Source organism: Lactuca virosa, chromosome 4 (assembly GCF_052849685.1).
Source record: "Lactuca virosa cultivar CGN04683 chromosome 4, Lactuca_virosa_CGN04683_v6, whole genome shotgun sequence".
NCBI classification, from domain to species: domain Eukaryota; kingdom Viridiplantae; phylum Streptophyta; class Magnoliopsida; order Asterales; family Asteraceae; genus Lactuca; species Lactuca virosa.
In genome coordinates this window covers 441,462,478-441,488,711 of record NC_136429.1, presented here as the reverse complement: position 1 = coordinate 441,488,711, position 26,234 = coordinate 441,462,478, and the positions used below count along the sequence as shown (strand labels likewise).

General features: G+C 39.1%; 1 protein-coding gene across 1 annotated transcript; it reads right to left on the bottom strand.

Moving 5' to 3' along the window:
• Positions 1-7,354: 7,354 nt before the first annotated feature.
• Positions 7,355-7,726, bottom strand: LOC145106685 (uncharacterized). Its single transcript, XM_079043626.1, has one exon. The coding sequence runs from the start codon at positions 7,724-7,726 to the stop codon at positions 7,355-7,357; it is 372 nt and encodes a 123-aa protein (XP_078899752.1).
• Positions 7,727-26,234: the final 18,508 nt, after the last annotated feature.

The window sequence follows — 26,234 nt, the reverse complement described above, 5'->3', positions numbered from 1 at the left end:
GGGATGAACCTTCAGTTCCTGTTGAACAACGTGAACTAAATGACGATCGATCTGAAGAAGGGAACAACAGCAGATCGGTTGGTTATAGTGAACCGCTTGTGGTTGGGAGGAATAACCACGAGGGTAGAGTGGAGAGAAATGGGTGCAAGTATAAGGACTTTATGACTTGCAAGCCATCGACCTTCACTAGAAAAGAAGATCCTGTCGGAGTTATGGACTGGATCTCGGAAATGGAGTTGGCTTTCATGACTTGTGATTGCCAAGGCAAGTTACAAACTACCTTTGCAGTACGTCAGTTCAGGGGTAGTGCTGCTCGTTGGTGGAACACATTGGGGAAAACCCTAAGCCCTAATGAGCCACTACAAATGACTTGGTCAGAGTTCTTGGTGCACTTTAAGCGCAAGTACTGCTCGGCCCAAAACGTACTTGAGTTAGAGAACCAATTTCTAACGTTGCAGAAGGGGAGTATGACCGTTGACGAGTATAAGAATAACTTCACAGACAAAATGGAGTTTGCTTTGCGTATTGTCCCAGATGAGCTGGTGAAAATTGACAGGTACGCAAAGGGTCTTACAAGGGAGTATGCGGTGCCAGTACGTCAGGCACTTACTTTGGAGGCAGCTATCTGGGCTGCCAAGTCTGTTGAAGATATGATCAAAGGGAGAGCCGCCAGCAAGGTTGAAGTTGGCAAAAAGAGAAAGTTTGAAGGAACGTCAGGTTCCAATAAAAAGAACAAATTCTCGAAGTCTGGTTCGAGAAAATTTGGAGGAGGAGCCGAAGCCAAGTGGTGTGACAAGTGTAAGAAGAAACATGCTGGGAAATGCAGTGTGGGAGTCACTTGTTACAAGTGTGGAAAGCCAGGGCATTATGCCAATGAATGCACCTTCACTAATAACGTCTGTCATGGGTGCCATGAAGAAGGGCATATTTTGAGGGATTGCCCGAAGAAGAAAGACGCAGCGAAACCCAATCTGCCACCAAAGCCGAAGGCGAGAGCCTTTCAGATGACACTCGAAGCTGCGAAAGAAGAAGCCGATGTCGCTTCAGGTACCTTTCTCGTAAACGAATTGCCTGCCCAAATTTTGTATGATTCTGGAGCCAATTACTCCTTTATATCGCATGAATTTGGTAGAAGACTAGCTTTACCTGTTGATAGACTAGTTAATGCTTTATTAGTCGAAATTGCTAGTGGCAAGTTTGTACCTTTTAGCCATCGTACGAAAAACATCATCATTGACTTGGATGGGAATAAGTTCCACGAGGAATTATTGTCTATCGAGTTAAATGGTTTCGACATAGTTTTAGGAATGGATTGGCTTAGCGCCAATGATGCCGAAATAATGTGTAGGAAGAAGATAGTAAAAGTAAACCCGCCAGGGAAGGAGTCATTTATGGTGTATGGAGACAAACACAGAGTAAATTCTGGAATCATTTCCCTAATGAAAGCCAGAAAGTGTTTGGCCAAGGGGTGTATATCATATTTAGCGTTCGTGATCGATGCGAAGAAGGAAAAGAAGGAGGTGCAGAATATTCCGGTGGTGTGTGATTATCCGGAAGTCTTTCCCGAAGATCTTCCCGGATTGCCCCCTGATCGACAAGTAGAGTTCTGTATCGACTTGTTACCAGGAACGACGCCAATAGCCAAAGCACCTTATCGATTAGCACCAACCGAAATGAAAGAACTTATGACACAACTTCAGGATTTATTGGAAAAAGGTTTCATTCGACCTAGTTCATCACCCTGGGGAGCCCCTGTGTTATTTGTAAAGAAGAAAGACGGGAGCATGAGAATGTGCATCGATTACAGAGATCTGAATAAAGCGACCATAAAGAACAAGTATCTGTTGCCGAGGATCGATGACCTGTTCGACCAGTTGCAAGGTTCGAGCTATTTCTCAAAGATCGATCTTAGGTCCGGATACCATCAACTAAAGGTGAGGGAGCAGGATATCGAAAAGACTGCGTTCAGAACAAGATATGGACACTATGAATTTTTGGTTATGTCGTTCGGATTAACCAATGACCCAGCAGCTTTCATGGATTTGATGAACAGGGTTTGTAAACCATACCTTAATAAATCCGTGATAGTATTCATAGACGATATCTTGATCTATTCGAAAAGCAAGCAGGAGCATGAAAAGCATCTGTGTGAAGTGCTAGAAGTTCTGAAAGAGGAGAAGCTATATGCAAAGTTCTCCAAATGTGAATTTTGGATTCAAGAAGTCCAATTTTTAGGTCATGTGGTTAACCAAGATAGAATAATGGTTGACCCAACAAAGATTGAAGCTGTGATGAAGTGGGAACAACCAAAAAGTCCCACGGAGATTCGAAGCTTTTTAGGATTAGCCGGATATTATCTCCGATTTATCCAAGGCTTTTCTTCGATCGTTACTCCATTAACAACTTTGACCCACAAAGGAGCTACTTATGCTTGGAATGAAAAGCATAAGGAAGCCTTTGAAAAGTTAAAGAAGAGATTGTGTGAAGCACCGATTCTTTCGTTACCTGAAGGAGTTGATGACTTCGCAGTCTATAGTGATGCCTCTGGAGTTAGGTTGGGATGTGTTCTGACCCAAAGGGATAAAGTGATAGCGTATGCATCGAGACAGTTGAAAGAACATGAAAAGAACTACCCCACTCATGATCTGGAGTTGGCAGCTGTAGTATTCGCCTTAAAGATATGGAGGCATTATCTTTATGGTACTAAATGCAAACTTTTCACTGATCATAAGACTCTTCAATATCTCTTTAATCAGAAGGAATTGAACATGAGACAGCGGCGCTGGCTGGAACTACTCAAGGACTACGACTGTGAGATACTTTACCACCCTGGTAAAGCAAATGTTGTTGCTGACGCTCTCAGTCAGAAGGTAAATCTTGAAAAGAGAAGGCCAAGAGCGCTGAAAATTGAAGTCGTCTCGACAATTGTGGAAAGTATAAAGAAAGCTCAGGAGGAAGCTTTGGAGAAAAATGACCGGAAGGAGGAACGTTTGGGAAAAACATTGGTGTTTGATACAAACGGTCAAGGATTGAAGGTATTCAAAGAAAGGATTTGGGTACCTAAGATGGGAGGAATAAAAGGTCTTGTGATGGAAAAAGCTCACAAAACCATGTACTCGATTCATCCCGACAGTACGAAAATGTATAGGGATCTAAAACCCTATTACTGGTGGCCGACGATGAAGCTCGATGTTGCTAAGTATGTGGCTGAGTGTGTAACTTGTGATAGGGTTAAGGCACAACATCAGAAACCATATGGGAGTTTAGAACCTTTACCTATACCCATGGGTAAATGGGAGGACATTACCATGGATTTTGTGACTAAACTGCCCAAGACAAGGAACGGTCACTACATGATTTGGGTGGTCGTTGATCGCTTCACTAAGAGTGCACATTTCATAACCGCTAACGATAAATGGTCTATGGATAAACTTGTGAATTCTTATGTGAAGTAAATTGTGAGGCTACACGGTGTTCCGTTAACGATTGTATCCGATCGTGACAGTCGTTTTACCTCAAGGTTTTGGAGGAGTCTACAAGAGGAATTAGGTACCAAGTTGTGTTTGAGTACAGCTTACCATCCGCAAACTGATGGTCAAAGCGAGCGAACAATTCAAACATTGGAGGATATGCTGAGAGCATGTACCCTAGAATTCCAAGGTAACTGGGATGAACACTTACCTCTAGTAGAATTCTCCTATAATAATAGTTTCCACTCAAGCATTAAGATGGCACCTTATCATGCCTTGTATGGAGAAAAGTGTCGAACGCCATCATGTTGGCTAGAAGCTAGGGAAAAGCAGTTTATGGGACCCGAAATAGTCCATCAGACTGCTGAAAAGTTGAAGGTGATAAGAGAAAGGATGTTAGCTGCTCAAGATCGTCAAAAGAGTTATGCTGACAAGAAAAGACAACCGATATCCTTCGAAGTTGGAGATTCGGTTTTACTTAAAGTCTCGTCGTGGAAGGGACTTATATGATTTGGTAAAAGGGGAAAGTTGAGTCCAAGGTTTATTGGACAATTTAAAGATCTTCAGAGGATCGGGAATTAAGCTTAGAAGCTAGAATTACCGGAAGAACTGGAGGGTATTCATAACACATTTCATGTGTGTTATTTGACGAAGTTCACGGGAGATGTGCCTGACATAATTCCGATTTCTGAGTTAAGGTTGGATGAAAACAAGAGGTTGATTGAAGAACCTGAGGCGATCGTTGACCGTAAGACTATGAAGTTGCGACACAAGATGGTTGATTTAGTGCTTGTGCGCTGGAAACATACGAATGGGCCAAATCTCACCTGGGAAACGGAGAGTGACATGATGAGTCACTACCCGCAGTTGTTTGTTGGTGTGTGATTCCGGGGATGGAATCATCCTAAGGGGGAGAGAATTGTAACACTCGTGTTTCTAGCCTAGGCATTAATCTTGATATGATAGTCTAGGTTAACCTTTGTAACTCATTTTGAAGAAATGTAAAGGAATTATGTGAATTCTATGTGTTTTATGTGTTTTATGCTTAATTACTAGGAGTTAATTAATTAAGAATAAAATGAGCGTCGAAAATAAATTTCAGATAAAGCCGATATCTATTAAGAAAGTTGTAGTGGTCGTGACAAGGATTACGGATATATAAAGAATGTCGAAATCCGAGTTATAACGAAGAAGTTATGACCTGTCGAAGTTTCACGACAAAACCGGCTCGGTGCTGAATGTTGTAAAAAGTGATTTTTCGATAAACTACTTTTTAGCCTTAGTGATCTAAACGAAACTCGTAGTGTTCGTTAAACCGGGAGTAGGTATAAAAAGAACACCCAAATCTGACTTCGTATGAGGAAGTTATGATTTTTCGAAGTTTCAGCTTAGCAGTAGACAGCTAAAAACTCGAATTTTAGATCGAGTGATTTTTAGCCAACACGACCTAAACGAGAATCGTAGGTCTCGTAAATAGTAGCACAACGGTAAAAAGTCTGACGAAAACGGACGTCGGATGAAGAAGTTATGAATTTTTAACGGATTTCCTGTCCCGGTCTGTTAAAAATAATAATATAAAAATTAAAATCAAAATTAGCCGACGAAGTCTAAACGGAAGTTGTAGAGCGTAACTTTACCTACGCGTGTATATAAAGAACGTCAAAAACGGAGCTCGTATGCGAAAGTTATGGATTTTAGAAGTTTTGGCGCGAAAAACGAGAAAAATTGCTAAAACCGAGAAATTTCGCAAGGTGGACTCCGGACACGTGTCCTCGCCTCGCATCCGACGCGTGTCCAAGAAGGTTGCTGAGTCATCCGAACCGGGGAGCTGATCCGAAGTGGTCCAGTAGAGATGCGACACGTACCCTCCTTCACGTGACCGAGCCCTCGCAAGCTGCCACGGACACCCCCTCCTCGGATCCGGACTTCGGTCCAATCACAAGAGGCCAGCAGCTCCCTCGCATGCGCAGTCACGTGCGAGCCATCCCCCTGCGAGCTTCGGATCTTCGCCACCTGGAGGCTTCTCAGCCGTTGGATCAGGAGGCTCGCTCCTATAAATAGGAGGGTGCGAGACCTCCCGGGTATACTTTGAAAAATTGTCAATTTTAGCCCCTAAACTCATATTTCTTTCATATTAACATCCCCCGAAGCCCCGGTATCGATTCTAACCCCCGGAATACACCACGAAGTGCCTTTGAAGCCCGGAAAATTTATCTTTTCGGTTTTGAAGCCCGACTTTTGCAGAGCCCGGTTTCTCAATAAAACTCCCGGTTTTATTAGAATCGATCGTTTTAGGAAACGAATTGCTGCCCGATTATCATCAAATCATGTGAGTGTGTAGTTACTTTCACTTTACACGTAGATATGAAGTATTTAGCTTAAAATATGTGCTATGTGTAAATATGTTAATTGTTTATTTGAGGTGACTGTTGAATAGATGTTTTATACAAGTTTTAAATTGTATATGTATTTTATCTACAAATATGTTGGGTAGAACATGGGTAGACAAAATAGTCCGTGGGTGTTAAAATGATGAGAGGCCTCGGTGTCGGTGTTGTTGTTGGTGTTGTTGTAGTCGTCTAGCGGAGTATAGATGACGATCACGGACCTTTCTAGACAGTCTAGTGGTACACTAGCAAGTTCGCAACTTGTAGTTGTTGATGAACTAAATGTTCATTGGTGTACTCCAATCCCCCTCATGGTTGCCTTTAGGACATGTATGGCTGAGGAGTCCCCTTAGCAGTAGTGTCTAACCCGATGATATTCCTTAGGATAGGTCCCTTGTGAGAGGTGTTTAGGGACATAAAGTGAGGACAACGGGAATTGAGTAATCAGGGTTATTGTTGATTGGTGAACTTAATAAGTTATTATTATTGTGGGTTGAAAACCCTATATGCTCACCAGGCTCCCAAGCATGACCCACTCAGCTTTTTATGATTATAGGTAGTGGACCCCGAGCATAGTCGGAGGACGAGGAGAAATTTTTGATTATAGGCCAGTAGTTGTAAATAACTGTAGTAAGGCTTATAATGTCTTGTTTATGGTTTTGATCTGTATCGGAACATGACATCCCGAGGTTTTGATATATATATGGAAAATATATGCCTTCTTAAGGAAGGGTTTTGATAAACATTATCATGTTTTACATTGGGGACCTATTCCGCAATATCTTTTGAAAAGATTTCTCTGATTTTATTTTAAAGCATAAATTAAATCGGTCTTTTCTGGCCGAGAAATTAGGGGATGTCACAACCACCAAAAGACATATTGGATGGCTGCTGAGATGGCGCAAATGACTGCTGTTGGGGTGCTCCATAAGACGGAGAAATCTGTCCAAAAAAAGGTTGTTGAAGTTGATGTGGAGGATAACCGAGAGGTGCAACTTGCTGGAAGGGAGAACCGTCGAAGGGGACATCACCGTAGGGAGCAACGGCAGCAGCAAAGGGAGCAGTGGGCTGCCGTTGGGCGACAACAGCTGACTGTCGCATGGAGGCCGACGTATGAGTTGCTGGAGCTGCTCCAAGAAGACCCGATGGCTGAAAAGAGTGTGCTCCAGACTGCATTGGAGGACCAAAAAGAGGCTGATTTTGGCCTTGCACTCCTTGTGTACCTGAAAAAGAGTTAGAACTATTGGAAACATTAGCATTCCCCCATGGCAGCAAAAGGTCCATTATTTTTACCTCTATTAAACTTATTTTTCGATTTCCCACTGGTGGTTGCGGATGAGTACAAGGAAGCAGACAAAGTGAGTGTAGAATCACCAGTTCGATTGATTGCTTCTTCGCGAGATTCATGGAGTAGGAGCATGTTTTTGGCGTCAAGGAATGAGGAGATGGATTAGTGTTTGTGATCACATCAACAATGCTATGATATGATGGCGGAAGCTAGCAGAAAATTTGCATAACAAGCTCAATTTCATCAATTTTGGAATCACAATCAGCGAGTGCTTCAGCCAAATTTTTCAAAGTGTGGCAAAATTTTGTGATTGATAAAGACCCTTTCTTGGTATTTCGAAATTGCTCTTGAACTTGGAGGATACGGGACATCTTGTTATTGAGGAAGAATTCAGTGAGCTTGTCCCAAAGGTCTTTGGCTGTACAGTCATCAGTAGATATAATCTGCAAAATATTAGCATCACATGTAGTATAAAACCATGATTTGATCCTAGAATCAAGGGCCTCCCAATCTTCATCATCATCATCTTTTGGGAGGGATTTTCTAGTAATATGACCATGCACCTTGGCTCCTTTGCACATGTATAAGAAGATACGCATCCACAGTTTGTATTTGGACCCATCAACCGATAGTTTACAGCTAAACTGGTTGTAGACATTGGTTAGTGAAAAAGACAAGTTGTGCTGCAGTGGGAGAGGTAGTGGACGTCGATGTGGGTACAATGGACATGGAAAATAAAGGAAATCGATAAAATATATCTAACAAGAGTATTAAATGATGAACATAAAGCTAAACCAAAGGAAAGAAGAATTTAAATGTACCATCAGTTTAACTCAATAAACATCAGCATAACTTGGGTAGTGAACCAGGAAGAGATTTGCGATCAGTGGAGAATGCTGGAAGGTTGTTGGGATCGAGATGGCACATGAGGAAGGAAGTCAGAGAGAAAAAACCATAGGCGATTGCTTCGATCGAAAAGGGCAGATGAGAAAGACCTTGAGGCACCGCTAGAAAAAAAATTGGAGAACACGTCTGGTACTTGTGCGATCGATTCAGAAGGCAAACACAGGAAGGCTCGATACCATGTTTAATGATCTGAAAACCCATCCATTAGGGTTACGTGTATGGAATGAATATATAGAATACATATTACACAAAGGGACCCTATACTATGTAAAAAGTATAAAAAAAGAAATACCTAAACAATATATTTAACAAGGGCAACCTAAAAGGGCTGTGCTTTTAATTCAAGTATATACCAGTATAGTTATTGGATTAGACACATAATCCAAAAGTCTCCCACTTTGATAAGTCTATAACTACAATTGCAAGTATTACTTCTAAATCAAATAGCTAAGCGTGCTTCCCAAAGAAAATGAAGTCTCTGATCTGATCAGACATCGGTCCTAAGATAAGTGATCAAATATTCCTTCATTCTACAAGATATTGTGTGGACATGATACATGGAATATAATCAATCTCTTGTCTAAAATTTTGTTTCCCGATTTCCCGATTTGTGAAGACCTCATAAGACTTACTTTTTGAACACATCAATTTAGTTATGGTTGGGCCCAACAATATAATGTCAACACCAAATCATTAAGGGGCCCAAAGATATTGTTTTTCCTGTTAGGGAAAAAGGAATGAATAAATTTTGACTCATATGCTTGTATTCTTTACTCACCCATACATGTAACACTAGTCAAAATAGGTCAATAGACAATCACATGTGATTATGCTAATAATGTAATGTGATTTTGTTAAACTAGTAACGTGATAAGAGTGCTATGTAGTTCATGATAAATTCTAATACAAATATGAACTTTCTTTATGATACAACTCAAAATATACGTCCATACGATTTCAAAAATATAGAGAATGTATGAATCTGACTTCGCATGAAGAAGTTATGATAAACCGAACACTATAAATCTCTATAATAAGAGGAATTTAAAATAGACTTAGAATTAGCTATTGGAGTCTAAAAGAGAGTTGTAGTACTTGCATATACCTACTTGTGGATATAAAGAACGTCAAAAACGGAGTTCGTATGTGAAAGTTACGACCTTCCGAAGATTCAGCTGTCAGAAACCCTAATCTGACTGAGCTCACGACGTGAGCACAGAAACTCACGACGTGAGGAGTCATTTTGCCACATCTTGGAATCTAGAAGGTGTGTGACGAGGCTGCGAGGGGATAAGATCCAAACTCACGACGTGAGCAAGGATATCTCACGACGTGAAGTGTCACATGGCCACCTTCCGAAGCTAGGGACGCAAATGGCAAGTCTACGGGGATAAGATCCAAACTCACGACGTGGGCCTTATAAAACCCACGACATGGGGGTCCAAAATCCTTACTATAAATAGCAGGTCCGACTTCAGCCATTCTTACACCTAAACTTCTTTCTCCTCTCTCCTTTGCTGAAGCCATCTTGCATCCCGAGCCCCGACGACCTCGTAAGCTGACCGTTTCTGCTTAGATTACATAAAATCACGCTACTAGGGTGAGTTCCACGGCCCCACTTTTTAATATTTTGGGGGAAAACGCATTCTAAATATTGTATATACATTACTATTATGTCTATATGATAGTATATAGTTATAATAGCAGGGGTATAGTTGTTCTAAATATAATATTTTGAATATATACAACTATTATCAACTTATCAGCATGTTATTATACTAATGTAGATCTTGAGTTATACTTAGGATTCTATATATATGTTTTGTGCGATATAGTTCCGAAGTTATATTCGGAAGTTCTATATGTTAATTTATAAAGTATGTTTCTATCATTGGCTTTATGTCAAGATAAAACTTGGTATGTTGTATGTTGTTATTGTTAGTTTTATGACCAGATAAAACTTGGTATGTTATATGTTGTTGTTGTTATTGGTTTTATGTCAAGATAAATCCTGATTTTACTTCAAGTTATAGCTGTTATACTGCCTAAATGTTATGAAGTTAGGAGTAATGTTTAAAAGCATAGTCTAGTAACTTAGGGTTTTAGACATGAAAATGCTTTTGTTGTAAGAGCTATAGGAAGCCGTCAAAGTCTACATGAGTAATTGTATTCATCAACTAAGATTGGGGATCTTAGTGGAAATCCTCTGAACTGTAACCGTTAATCCTGTGTGAGCGAGGAAGTCATATATAATTAGTATACGGGTTGACCACCCCACTGGTGACTGTTAGCTACAGTCAACCAAAAGCGAGTGATGAAGTATCCTTTTACTTGTTATTGTTTCGGCGTCAATGAAGCGTACGGTGTTGTCCTCATGGAAATCATGAGTGGGTTGTCCTCATGGAAATCATGAGTGGGTTTTATCAGAGGTATTATGTCACAGCAGCGGTTACAGGCTCATGGTAGCAAATTGTTAGAAACATTCTACTTTGTCGTATACAAGTATTAATGTTAAGTATAAGTTTCCCCCTACTTATACCTTAGACTCAAGGAATGTTTAGGTATAACACTTAATTGATAAGTAAACTATTACACCTAATATACATACTAAATGTTGGAGAGTCAAAATGATACTTTCAAAACAATACTTTTGAACGTGGAAAATGTACTATTTTATGGAGTCAAAACCTGTGGACTCACCAACTTTATGTTGACGTATTTTAAAATGCATGTGTTTTCAGGAACTTGAAAAGCCGGTATGTATTCAAACAGAAGAAGTTTTACTATTAGCTTTCTGTTCATTAAGAAGTATGCCATAGTCGGATATTATGTAATAGGTCCTAGAAAAACAGTTATGTAACTTTCAGTTATCAATAAAGGTATGTATTTTCTTTAGTACTGTTCAATGTATGTTATATAACTGTGATACGAAGAATGACGTTACACCACCCGGTGTTTCCGCCGATGGCTGGGGGTGTGACAAAAATTGGTATCAGAGCTATTAACTATAGTGAACTAGTACTTTCTTAGGAAAGCACGCTTACTCTGTTAGGTTTAGGTATATCCCTTAACCTACAATAAAAGGTATTATTAATTATTCTATAGAAGGACTAGAGGATAGACATGTCGATTTGGGTTGTTGGATTCCAGAACGGCTCTATGCTAAAATGATCATGCCCTTCTCGACTGTCCTGACTGGCCGGAGGCTTATCAGATAGACCTGAAGTAACAAACAATAGTTAAAGCGTGAATACAATAAATAAGAATATATAGTCGTATATAAAGACTCAGACCCGCGATGAGAATACACCTTAATACCCGAAATGTTTTTGATCTCAAGGATTTAGATCAAATATTCCAACTAAAGTTTATATGTGCATATATCCTATCACAACTAGGTGTAGGTGCGCAACTACATTTTATTATGATCAGATCATATGAACTATTTAATTTGAGAGTAATATTTGATAGACTAAAACTCTTGGTGATCCAAAATGTATAGGAATTCGACATGGCACATTCACGAGAATGGATAATCATCGAGGATACGAATGAAGAAGAGGAAGTTTCATTCCCTATGATGGTAGGCGATCCTTACTACCCTATAAATCCAATACCTTCTGACGATGGAGCACCTTTACCCTCCAACGAATGGGAAGAGAGTGAACCAATGGAAGAGAGCGAACCAATGGAGGAGACAGAATCGGTGGCATCATCTTTACCACCACTGAATACTCTTTACCGTAAAGTTCCAGGAGGAGTAAAAATGAAACGCACGGCACGTAAATCCATACTGATATGGCAAAAGATTAAGAAGAATCAGAAGGCGACATCTTCAGGAAGTCATAGAGTTGAAGATGAACCTACACGGATCACAATAACCGTTGATAGGTGGGTGGCGGAAGAAAGAGCTGCTAAGATGTATGAGACTGGTCAATCATCTCGACCATATCTCCCACATTCTTCTGAAGTTAACACTTTTTCTCAATTGTTTGAGAAAAGTGTGAAAATTGAAGATAAGATGGAAATTGTCGAAGGGAGGGCTACTCATCTCTCTGGAAGAGTACGAAGGCTAGAAGGACAAAGGACGCGAGATCAGGAATCGCTGATGGATGTCCATCATCTTATAAATTTCGCTTATAACGACATGATTACTCACGATGCAAGGATTGCAGAGTTAGAGCTCTACAATCAAACCTCAAGAAATGAAGAACGCACAGGAAGTCTTGAGCAGAGAACTCAAGCACTTGAGGAGCAAGTGGTTAATGTCACTGACATGCTAGGTCATCACTTTGGTTTCTGGTAGATAAGCTGAAACTAGTGGTTGTGTAAAATAGAGAAATCGACTACTTAAGGCGAAAAGAGGAAAGTTTATAGCAAGGATGTAGAAAACCTTGCAAATTTTGCAATGTTTATAGAAACTTTTCTCTTATAAACCTAAATAAACTGATGTAACCGCTGGTAATAATATGAAGCATATATTACAGTAATCATTGTGTTGTCCATTATCTTTTACACTTTGAAGAATAATTAAAGTATTTAGTACTCGTGTAGTAAATGACTAATTCTTCATAAAACTTATAAAATTCTTATTATTTATAATAGGAACTAAACCAAAATGCCTAGAAGAAGTAGTACTCGGCTAAACCCTAACCGACCATCAGCACCACAACAATAACCACCATAACCAAACCCCCCAATAAGTACAATACAACTGGAAGAAATCATAACTCAAAGAATTGATGCAGCTCTATCTAATGTCACAAGAGATGGAGTTAGAAATGAAGTCCATGTAGGGACCGCTAGAACATGTACCTACAAAGATTTTATGAATTACAGGCCAAAGAGCTTTCATGGAAATGAAGGGGTAGTTAACTTGACTAGGTGGATAGAAAAGACAGAGTCCGTCTTTCAAATAAGCTTCTGTCCAGATGATTGTAAAGTACGATTTGTAGCATGTACTTTTGCTGATCCAGCACTTACATGGTGGAACAGCCATGTGAATGCAATGGGAATTAATCCTGCAAATTCCATGAAATAGGAGGATCTAAAAATGATGCTAGTGGAGGAGTATTGTCCTAGGGAGGAGATACATAAGCTGGAACAAGAATTGTGGACCCTAACCATGAAGGGTTCAGAGATAAAAGCTTATACCGCTAGATTTAATGATATTGCAGTAATGTGTCCAGCACTTGTAACCCCTGAATATAAGAAAATTGAGCGATATATCTGGGGTGTAGCATTGCAAATCAAAGGCATGGTGATCGCATCAAAGCCTACGATCTATGACAACACCAAGAGAATAGCTCATCAGCTAACCCTCACAGAGATCCAAGGAACAGAAGTGGTCTCAAAGGCTGAGTCTACCAAATCTGGAACAAACAAGCGCAAGATTAATAGGAAGAATCCCAAAGAATCATCTGAGAAAAGACAAGAAGTGGCAACCAATTATGCAGCCACGACAGCAGTACCCATACAACCAAAATCTCCATGGTCCAATCAGTGCAACCGTCATCATCCAGGTGATTGTTTTGTTTGCACGAAGTGCAAGAAAAAGGGGCATACTGCTAGTTACTGCAGGAGCACAACACCTGCAACAGTGAATCAGGGAACAAATACTGGAGCAAGCCATGGTGAAGGAAGAAAGTGCTATGAGTGTGGGGAGGTTGGACACATCAAGAAAGAATGTCTGAAGTTAAGGAGTCAAGGAGGCGTAGGACGTGGCAGGGCGTTTGTGATCGGAAGCAGAGAGGCTATCCAGGACCCTTCGGTCATATCTGGTATGTTTCTCATAGATAGTTTATATGCTACTATACTCTTCGACTCTGGAGCAGATAGAAGTTTTATAAATCCGACGTGTAGAAAATTGTTAAGTCATAAGTCTAGCAAATTAAAAGAACTCTATGAAGTAGAAATCGCTAACGGTCAAACTGAGAAAACACATGAAATACTAGAAAACTGTCTGTTAACTCTTAATAACTACATTTTTCAAGTCAACCTCATGCCAATGCCTATCGGTAGTTTTGATGTCATAATTGGCATGGATTTGTTATCTTCACACCAGGACGAAATTCTATGTCATGAGAAAGCCATACGACTACCCTTACCAAACGGCGAAGCCCTGATTATCTATGGTGATTAATCTGGGAAGAACCTCAAAGTCATCTCTTGTACTAAGACCCAGAAATATCTACATAAGAAATGTAGCGCATTCTTAGCCCACATTGTAGATAGGAAGAGAAAGATAAAAGAAATCAAGGACATACCTCAAGTATGTGATTTCCCTGACGTTTTTCCTGAAGATCTACATGGAATACCTCCCGTCCGACAAGTCGAGTTTCGAATCGACTTAATTCCATTAGCAGCATCAGTAGCGAAATCTCCTTATCGGTTGGCTCCATCCGAAATGCAAGAATTGTCTAGCCAACTACAAGAACTTCTTGACAAAGGCTTTATCCGACCAAGTTTTTCACCTTGGGGAGCACCAATCTTGTTTGTCAAGAAGGACGAATCCTTTCGAATGTGTATTGATTATCGGGAGCTGAACAAGCTAACGATCAAGAATCGTTATCCGCTTCCAAGAATTGATGATCTATTCGATCAACTGCAAGGATCCAACAACTACTCAAAGATAGATCTTAGATCAAGATACCATCAACTTAGAGTACAAGAAGACGACATTCCAAAAACAGCATTTAGAACTCGTTATGGTGATTATGAATTCTTAGTTATGTCTTTTGGATTGACCAATGCCCCATCAGTGTTTATGGATCTCATGAATCGTGTTTTCAAACCATACTTGGATAAATTCGTGATCATATTTATCGATGATATATTGATATATTCACGAACCAAGGAAGAACATGGTCAACACCTGCAAATAATCTTGGAACTACTATGAAAAGAAAAGTTGTACGCCAAATTCTCCAAATGTGAGTTTTGGATTAGAGAAGTATAATTTTTAGGTCATGTATTTAGCAACGAAGGAATTCATGTTGACCCATCCAAAGTTGAAGCAATCAGGAATTGGGAAGCACCAAAGACGCCAACAGAGGTGCGTCAATTCCTAGGACTTACTGTCTATTACTGCAGATTCATAGAGAATTTCTCCAAAATAGCCAAGCCACTTACAACACTAACCCAGAAGGATACAAAGTTCAACTGGGAAGACAAACAAGAAGCTGCTTTTCAGAAACTGAAGCAAATGTTGTGTAGTGCACCAATCCTATCCCTTCCAGATGGGACAGAAGATTTCGTCGTATACTGCGACGCATCAAATCAAGGATTGGGATGTGTGTTGATGCAAAGAGGAAAAGTTATCGCCTATGCATCACGACAACTTAAGGTGCATGAGAATAATTACACTACCCATGATCTTGAATTGGGAGCTGTAGTTTTTGCACTAAAAATTTGGAGACATTACTTATACGGTACTAAGTGTACTATTTTTACCGACCACAAGAGTCTCCAGCACATCTTCAACCGAAAAGATCTTAATATGAGACAACGAAGATGGGTCGAATTGTTAAATTATTACGAATGTGAGATTCGTTATCATCCCGGAAAGGCAAACGTGGTAGCAGATGCCTTGAGCCAGAAAGAATATATTAAACCCCGTCGGGTATGAGCATTAACTATAACTATCCATTCTAACTTTACTGCACCAATTAGAGAAGCTCAACTTGAGGCTCTAAAAGAAGAAAACATCAAGAAGGAAGCTTTGCGCAAAATGGAAAAGCAACTTATACAAAGAGATGATAGAACGCGACACTTTATGAACCAAATTTGGACGCCTAAGTTCGGTGGAGTCAGGGACTTGGTCTTAGAAGAAGCCCACAAGTCCAGATATTCTGTGCATCCAGGTTCTGACAAAATGTACTTAGATTTAAAAGTACATTATTGGTGGCCAAACATGAAGGCAGAAATTGCTACTTATGTGAGAAAATGTTTGACTTCTTCCAGAGTAAAGGCAGAACATCAAAAGCCTTCAGGTTTACTTCAACAACCGGAAATACCTGAATGGAAATGGGAGCAGATATCAATGGACTTCATCACTAAGTTACCTAAAACTCTTAGTGGGTTCGACACTATTTGGGTAATAGTCGATAGATTGACTAAGTCTGCCCATTTCTTACCAATTAAGGAGAACGACAAGATGGAGAAGCTGACTAGAATTTATCTTAAGGAAATTGTCAGATTGCATGGAGTTCCAAATTCTATTTATTTCTGACTGAGATAGTAGATTCACTTCACGATTTTGGCAATCTCTATAAAAATCCTTAGGAACACGTCTAGATATGAGTACAACTTACCATCCACATACTGATGGTCAGAGTGAGAGAACCATTCAGACTTTAGAAGATATGCTCCGAGCCTGTGTAATAGACTTTGGAAATGCGTGAGATACTCATTTACCGTTAATTGAGTTTTCCTACAACAATAGTCATCACACCAGCATCAAGGCTGCACCGTTTGAGGCTCTTTATGGACGAAAATGTTGTTCCCCAATATGTTGGGCAGAAGTTGGAGATACACAGATGGCGAAAGACCGTACAGGCGATACCTTACGTACTGGACCAGAAATAATCCACGAAACAACTGAAAAGATCGTGCAAATTAAGGATCGATTAAAGGCTGCACGTGATCGTCAAAAGAGCTATGCTGACGAAAGACGTAAGCCTTTAGAATTCCAATTTGGAGATAAAGTAATATTGAAGGTCTCTCCTTAGAAAGGCGTAATTCGATTCGGGAAACGAGGCAAACTAAAACCACGGTATATAGGACCTTTTGAAATTCTAGCGAGAATTGGTTCTGTTGCATACCAACTCAAGTTGCCTCAAGAGCTAAGTAATGTGCACGATGTTTTTCACGTATCAAATCTCAAAAGATGTCTTTCAGATGACACTCTTGTTATACCTCTCGAAGAGATACAAGTCAATACGAAACTCAACTTTGTAGAAGAACCTGTTGAGATCATGGATCGAGAAGTCAAACGATTAAAGCAAAGTCGTATTCCCATAGTGAAAGTTCGATGGAACTCTTTATGAGGACCTGAATTTACTTGGGAACGTGAAGATCAGATGAAAGAAAAATACCCCCGACTGTTTGACAAAACCCCATCCATAAGATAAATTTCGGGACGAATATATTCTAACGGGGGGAGAATGTAACACTAGTCAAAATAGGTCAATAGACAATCACATGTGATTATGCCAATCATGTAATGTGGGTTTGTTAAACTAGTAATGTGATAAGAGTGTTATGTAGTTCATGATAAATTCTAATACAAATATGAACTTTCTTTTTGATACAACTCAAAATATACGTCCATACGATTCCAAAAATATAGAGAATGTCTGAATCTGACTTCGCATGAAGAAGTTATGATAAACCGAACACTATAAATCTCTATAATAAGAGCAATTTAAAATAGACTTAGAATTAGCTATTGGAGTCTAAAAGAGAGTTGTTTTACTTGTAAATACCTACGCGTGCATCTAACGAACGTCAAAAACGGAGTTTGTATGTGAAAGTTACGACCTTCCGAAGATTCAGCTGTCAGAAACCCTAATCTGACTGAGCTCACGACGTGAGCACAGAAACTCACGACGTGAGGAGTCATTTTGCCACATCTCGGAATCTAGAAGGTGTGTGACGAGGCTACGAGGGGATAAGATCCAAACTCACGACGTGAGCAAGGATATCTCACGACGTGAAGAGTCACATGGCCACCTTCCGAAGCTAGGGACGCAAATGGCAAGTCTACGGGGACAAGATCCAAACTCACGACGTGGGCCTTATAAAACCTACGATGTGGGGGTCCAAAATCCTTACTATAAATAGCAGGTCCGACTTCAACCATGCTTACACCTAAACTTCTTTCTCCTCTCTCCTTTGCTGAAGCCATCTTGCATCCCGAGCCCCAACGACCTCGTACGCTGACCGTTTCTGCTTAGATTACATAAAATCACGCTACTAGGGTGAGTTTCACGGCCCCACTTTCTAATATTTTTGGGGAAAACGCATGCTAAATATTGTATATACATTACTATTATGTCTATATTATAGTATATAGTTATAATAGTCGGGTTATAGTTGTTCTAAATATAAAATTTTGAATATATACAACTATTATCAACTTATCAGAATGTTATTATACTAATGTAGATCTTGAGTTATACTTAGGATTCTATATATATGTTTTGTGCGATATAGTTCCGAAGTTATATTCGGAAGTTCTATATGTTAATTTATAAAGTATGTTGCTATTATTGGTTTTATGTCAAGATAAAACTTGGTATGTTGTATGTGGTGATTGTTAGTTTTATGACCAGATAAAACTTGGTATGTTATATGTTGTTGTTGTTATTGGTTTTATGTCAAGATAAATCCTGGTTTTACTTCAAGTTATAGCTGTTATACTGCCTAAATGTTATGAAGTTAGGAGTAATGTTAAAAAGCATAGTCTAGTAACTTAGGGTTTTAGACATGAAAATGCTTTTGTTGTTAGAGCTATAGGAAGCCGTCAAAGTCTACATGAGTAATTGTATTCATCAACTAAGATTGGGGATCTTAGTGGAAATCCTCTGAACTGTAACCGTTAATCCCGTGTGAGCGAGGAAGTCGTGTATAATTAGTATACGGGTTGACCACCCCACTTGTGACTGTTAGCTACAGTCAACCAAAAGCGAGTGATGAACTATCCTTTTACTTGTTATTGTTCCGGCGTCGATGAAGCGTACGGTGTTGTCCTCATGGAAATCATGAGTGGGTTGTCCTCATGGAAATCATGAGTGGGTTTTATCAGAGGTATTATGTCACAGCAGCGGTTACAGGCTCATGGTAGCAAATTATTAGAAACATTATACTTTGTCATATACAAGTATTAATGTTAAGTATAAGTTTCCCCCTACTTATACATTAGGATCAAGGAATGTTTAGGTATAACACTTAATTGATAAGTAAACTATTATACCTAATATACATACTAAATGTTGGAGAGTCAAAATGATACTTTCAAAACTATACTTTTGAACGTTGAAAATGTACTATTTTATGGAGTCAAAACCTGTGGACTCACCAACTTTATGTTGACGTATTTTAAAATGCATGTGTTTTTAGGAACTTGCAAAGCTGGTATGTATTCGAACAGAAGAAGTTTTACTATTACCTTTCTGTTCATTAAGAAGTATGCCATAGTCGGATATTATGAAATAGGTCCTAGAAAAACAGTTATGTAACTTTCAGTTATCAATAAAGGTATGTACTTTCTTTAGTACTGTTCAATGTATGTTATGTAACTGTGATACGAAGAATGACGTTACATCACCCGGTGTTTCCGCCGATGGCTGGGGGTGTGACAATACATGACACTATGGTTTAGAACATCATGTTACAGATGTGTTTACGTAACCCCAATGCACAACCGACTTGTAAATTACAACTCATATATCTCCATTTTAAGAATATAAGATATTATTGTCTTAGAATTACGCGTGATATAATCCATGAAGTATTTCTCTAAGCGTGAGTTTATCCAACACTCAAAACCTCCATTTTCTAAGTACTCATGAATATTGTTTCAACTATTGCAATGTCTAATCTCCATAGACCATCTACAATCTATTCATGACAGTCTTCATTCACTACTTACTTCCAAAAGTATGAGCGACTGTGGAGTTTTGAATAATTAAATCATTTAGGAAGTAAAACATGCTAAACGAAACACAAGAATAAATAATCGAAATGTCAACTAACTACTAAAACTAATAAATAATCTATATTACTTAATCACCAAAATCAATTACATTTATTTTGTTACATGTTTCAAAATGTCAACTAACTACTAAATGTAATATCATCTCTTAAGCCTATGCCCCTAGCATGTTGGTTATGCTTAACCCTACTTAGAGCCTTCGTGAAAGGATCGATCTGCAGTATTATCTTGTAAGGATACTCTCTTCACTGTAAGATGACCTTATTCAACTGTATGTGTGATGTAATGGTACTTTCTGTCGATATGCTTGGATCTACCATGATCCTCGGGTTCTTTGGTCAAAGCAATTGTGCCTTCATTATCACAATAAAGTTCCAATGGCTCCTAAATAGTCGGGACTACTCCGAGATCTCCGATGAAGTTCTTCTACTCGTTGTTATGTACTCTGATTCACAAGTAGAATCAGCCACGGTATCCTGCTTGGAACTTTTCCAAGTCATTAATCCACTATTTAACACAAACACCCAGCCCGACTGAGATTAAAAGTGGTCTCGATATGTCTTAAAGTTGGCATCACTATGTTCTTTACCGTAGTCCAATGAGCTCTTCCAGGATTTCCATGAAAACGGATAACCATGCTTAAACCATAAGACACATTAGGACGAGTATATGTCATAACATACATGATCGAACCTACAGTCGAAGCATATGGCACTCTACTCTTGTCAGCTAACTCTTCATCAGTACTAGGGATTTGAGTCTTACTTAACTTGGCAATACTCTGAATATGCAATTATCCTTCTTGGAATTTTCCATACTAAAATGTTTTAGTACTTTATCCAAGTAAGTACTTTAACTAAGACTAATAAGTCTTTTCTTTCTATCCCTCAGAATCCTTATCCCAAGAATATAGGCATCTTCCCGTAGATCCTTCATGGTGAAATACTTACTGAGCCAAGATTTCACTTCTTGCAAGTTCGAAATGTCGTTTCCCATAAGGAGTATGTCATCAACATACAAGACTAGGAAAGTCACTATACTCCAACTATCTTTGACATGCACGCATGACTCATCCTCATACCTAGAGAAACCAAAATCTTTCACTTTCTCATGGATATAAAGATTCCAGTTGCGAGAAGGTTGTTTCAATCCATAAATAGATTTATCAAGCTTGCACACTCTATTAGGAAACTTTGCATGCACAAAACCCCCTGCCTGACTCCTGAAAACATCCTTAGCTAACTTCCCATTAAGGAAAGCAGTTTTCACATCCATTTTCCATATTTCATAATTATGAAAGGCGCCTATGGCAAGCATTATCCTAATATACTTGATTTTAGCCACTGGTGAAAAGGTCTCATAATAGTCAACCCCAAAGGTTTGAGTAAATCCCTTTGCAACCAGTCGTGCCTTGAACATGTGTACTTTTCCATCCATGTCGGTCTTCTTCTTGAAGATCCATTTGCAACCCACTGTATTTCGACCAGGTTCTTGATCAACCAAATTCCAAACTTGGTTGTCATACATGGACTAAATCTCGTTGTCCATTGCCTCTTTCCATTTGGCAGCCTCAGGGCTCACCATCGCTTCCTTGTAGTTAGTTGGCTCATCCAAATTTACAAGTGTACCATCACTGATAAATGTGTCACCATTAGATGTTATATGGAAACCATAGAACGTTGGTGGCATGCTAACTCTACCTGATCAGCGAAGAGCTAATGAATTGTCAATGGGCTCAACAGGAGTCTCATCCTATGGTTTAGAGCTAGTGTCTTCTAAGATTACTTCATTGGATGATTCTAGAATTTCTTCCAAATCAATAAGACTTCCACTGTCCTCTTTGAATATGAGCTCTCTCTCGTCAAAGACTCTTCTTCGAGCTACAAAGACCATGTTCTAACTAGGTCTATAGAACAAGTATCCAAAAGACTTATGTGGGTAACCAATGAAAACACATCTCTTACTTCTATGTTCTAGCTTGTCACGAGTCTCTCGTCTAATGAAAACTTCACAGCCCCAAACCTTGATATGGCCTAGCGAAGGAAATTTCCCTGTCCACATCTCGTGAGATGTTTTGACAACCTTTTTAGTAGGGACATGATTAAGAATATGAGAAACTGTCTCTAAGGCATACCCCCAGAAAGAAATAGGAAGTGAAGCTCGACTCATCATGGAACGAACCATGTCTTATAAGGTTTGATTTCTCCTCTCATTCACACCATTGACTTGTGATGTCCTAGGTGGAGTCAATTGTGAAACTATTCCACATTCCTTGAGATAGCTGAGGAACTCGATACTAAGACACTCTCCCCCTCTATCAGATCAAAGCATCTTTATCTTCCTACCCAGTTGATTCTCGACCTCGTGTTTAAACTGTTTGAACTTTTCAAAAGTTTCTGATTTATGTTTGATTAAGTAGATATATCCGTATGTGCTATAATCATCAGTAAATTTCATGTAGAATTGATTTCCATCCGTTGTGGTTGATCTGAAGGGTCAACACACGTATCTGTGTATAAGGTCCAACAAACCTTCACCTCTTGTAAAATATCCAGTGAAAGGTGATTTTGCCATCTTACCCAAAAGACAAGATTCACACTCATCATCAGACCTTAAGTCAAATGATTCCAACACTCCATCTTTTGGAGTTGCGCTATGCATTTCTTGTTAATGTGTTCGAGGCGACAATGCCAGAAGCATGCTTTTTCTACACAATTAGATGAATTAATATTTAATACACTATTTCCTAAGCTATAAACACAAATCACAGTTTCATACACACCATTACAAGGCAAAGCTTCAAACATAAAAACACCATTTTTATAAGTTAAAATCGAACCATTCATATCATTAAAAGAATATCAAAATCCTTATCTAAATATTGTATGAAAAGAAATAATGTTTTCGTGTCATTGCTGACGAGTAGCAACAATTTATCAAATCTGTCCTAACATCACTACTAAGTTTACTATAAGTTCCAGTCTTGGTAATAGGAGAAGATCACCTATTTCACATGATTGAATTTATTTTTCCATGCTCCACCTCCTCACTTTCTCTTAGCCCCTACAAGCCAGAACAAATGTGAAATCCACATCCTGTATCAAGGACTTAAGAATGAGTAAGTGGTTAGTTATTGACTTGAATAGTGTATGTACCTGCCGAATATGGATTATGTAACTTCCCAAAAATCAGAGTAAAATTTTCATTTTTCGAAAACAACCCAAGTAAATAATTGTTTACAAGATGTTGTTTTAAAAGTATAATAAGTAAATCAGAGTATCCCACTATCTAATAACATAAAATTCAAAATATGTGCACGATCAAGCCTTTCCTTTTCCCAATAACCTGAAGTACCTGAAACCATAACAAACAACTATAATCACGAAGCTTAGTGAGTTCCCCCAAATTACCACCACACAAACAGATAACATATAACAACATATACTGGGTCCACATCTAAAAGACTGGATTACCCCTAAGCCCACAGTACGAGTCTGGCTTGCATATATTGCCCACAACTCAAATCTGGCTTTCTCCCGAGCCCACAACATAAGTCTGGCTTTCCCTCGGGGCCCACAACTTATGTATGGCTTGCTCCTGGGTTTGTTGGCTACCGCACAAAGCAGTACCACCTCACCCACCCATACTATGTAGACATATACATAACATATAACATGTAACCAACAAACAGATAATCATATAACCAGTCAGACAAACATGCGTATCCATAGCAACATCCTATATCTCAGAATACAGTTCTAACAGATCACTACTGTATAACAACACCCTATATACCAACATACAAAGTCCAGTGGGCCGGCATTGGTGCCTTTGACCCACAAGTATAATGAGGAAAACTCACCTGAATGAAGAAACCCGAGAAACAGTACAACGCTCCTTGCTACACTGCTTGTTCCCGCGGGTCCAATAACACCAGAACCATATAAAATCCTAATCACCGGTCAAAACCCTCAAGTTTGACCTAGAGTGAAACTTGGTCAAAAAGTCAATGGTCAACGGAGTCAACAAAAGTCAAAGTCTAAGGTCGGTTGAGTATGCCCTGCGTACTTAGCTTACGCCCAACATACTCGAACTGGTTCCATCCTTTCCATTAAGCACTTAATACCTTAAGGACTTTTCACCCATACTCAAATCTAGCCTCACAACATTGTCTTAAGTCATAAAGTTTCCACCTTTATGACTTTCCATGACTAGGGAAGGTCCAAAAGCTAAAACCCTAACTTATTAATCCATTAAGACATCACAACTCTTGCATGGAAGGGATAGAAGGGCCAATATCACATTTTTATGTTCCTAATAGCTCCATAATGGATAAAGTTTCCAACTTTATCCATTATAATGGTCCTAACAAACAAGATATAGTCTTTAAGTCTCAAAGGGACCCAAAAGTGCAACTTTTTCAACTTAATTCGTTAAGTCCAAGTCTCCAACCTTTAGATATGATTCAAAATGATGTTTAGATTGATAAAGTTTCCAAGTTTATCTATAACAAAGTCACCAACTTTCAAGATCTAAACTTTATGCACTTAAAGTGACCAAAAGCCCATAACACCCAAAACTAGCTAAATCTAACAATTTCATCATCAAGATTCAAAATTTATACCTCAAGAAGAATGATCAAGGTGAACAAAGTTTGGATCTACAAGCTTCAATGCAACCAACACTTCTTCAATGAGTTCCTTCTTCTCCAACGTGCACCAAGAACACTCCAAAGCACTTAAAAACACCTTGTTTTTGCTCACAAGGCTCAATCTAGGGTTAGGGTTTCAAGAGAGGGTATTGGAGAGGTGGAGGCTAATAATGGAATGGGTTTGGGGAAGTTAAGGAGCTTAAATAGGGCTCAAACCACGAAAATAGGGTTTGGGCACTAGTTGTGTACATCCAGCGTACTATGGATGCCCTAGTACGCCAGCATACTCTCTGTACGCCCAACGTACGCAGCTAACCAAAAAATTATCCTAATTTCAAACGGTTATAACTTCTTCGTTCCAACTCCGTTTTCAACGTTATTTATATCCACGGAAAGGTGTTGAAGAGTTCTAAAATATTATCTAAATATCTTGGACTAAAAACTTCTCAAATAAAATCCATATTTCATGCAAAAATCTGGCGTATGACTTTCCCTTTCTACCCTTCAGCCCTAAACACTATTCAAGGGTTAAATCTCTTAACTAACATTACCTCCTTCCACAAGGACTAAAATTTGCCTCCTTAAGGCCCAAAGCCTTACACAATCGACTTCTGGCCCACGTCCCAGAAATGGCAGGAAACAGGATGTTACAATTCTCTCCCACTTAAATTAGATTTCGTCCTTAAAATCTGTCTTGGTTACGATTTCTAAAACAAAACTAACATATTACATAAACTCCCTTTAACCATTTCAAAATCAAGGAATCTTATAAATAAACCTAGAGAGACCACTCGGAAACCCCCAACTGCCAACAAGCAGCCTAATAACTTGAAAATTCTCAAACACAACAATTTTCTTTCTCTTCCTAACTGCATGACCCAACTTCCAGAGAAAACCACACAAACCGCAGACTCTCAGTACTATAACCACAAACCATCATCGTCATTATACTTCAATGAGTTCCTTCTTCTCCAACGTGCACCAAGAACACTCCAAAGCACTTAAAAACACCTTGTTTTTGCTCACAAGGCTCAATCTACGGTTAGGGTTTCAAGAGAGGGTATTGGAGAGGTGGAGGCTGATAATGGAATGGGTTTGGGGAAGTTAAGGAGCTTAAATAGGGCTCAAACCACGAAAATAGGGTTTGGGCACTAGTTGTGTACATCCAGCATACTATGGATGCCCTAGTACGCCAGCATACTCTCTGTACGCCCAGCGTACGCAGCTAACCAAAAAATTATCCTAATTTCAAACGGTTATAACTTCTTCGTTCCAACTCCGTTTTCAACGTTATTTATATCCACGGAAAGGTGTTGAAGAGTTCTAAAATATTATCTAAATATCTTGGACTAAAAACTTCTCAAATAAAATCCATATTTCATGCAAGAATCCGGCGTATGACTTTCCCTTTCTACCCTTCAGCCCTAAACACTATTCAAGGGTTAAATCTCTTAACTAACATTACCTCCTTCCACAAGGACTAAAATTTGCCTCCTTAAGGCCCAAAGCCTTACACAATCGACTTCTGGCCCACGTCCCAAAAATGGCAGGAAACAGGATGTTACAATTCTCTCCCACTTAAATTAGATTTCGTCCTTAAAATCTGTCTCGGTTACGATTTCTAAAACAAAACTAACATATTAAATAAACTCCCTTTAACCATTTCAAAATCAAGTCATCTTATAAATAAACCTAGAGAGACCACTCGGAAACCCCCAACTGCCAACAAGCAGCCTAATAACTTGAAAATTCTCAAACACAACAATTTTCTTTCTCTTCCTAACTGCATGACCCAACTTCCAGAGAAAACCACACA

Coding starts and splice junctions, on each gene's coding strand:
- LOC145106685 (XM_079043626.1), bottom strand. CDS start 7,726: ATGTGCAAAGGAGCCAAGGTGCATGGTCATATTACTAGAAAATCCCTC.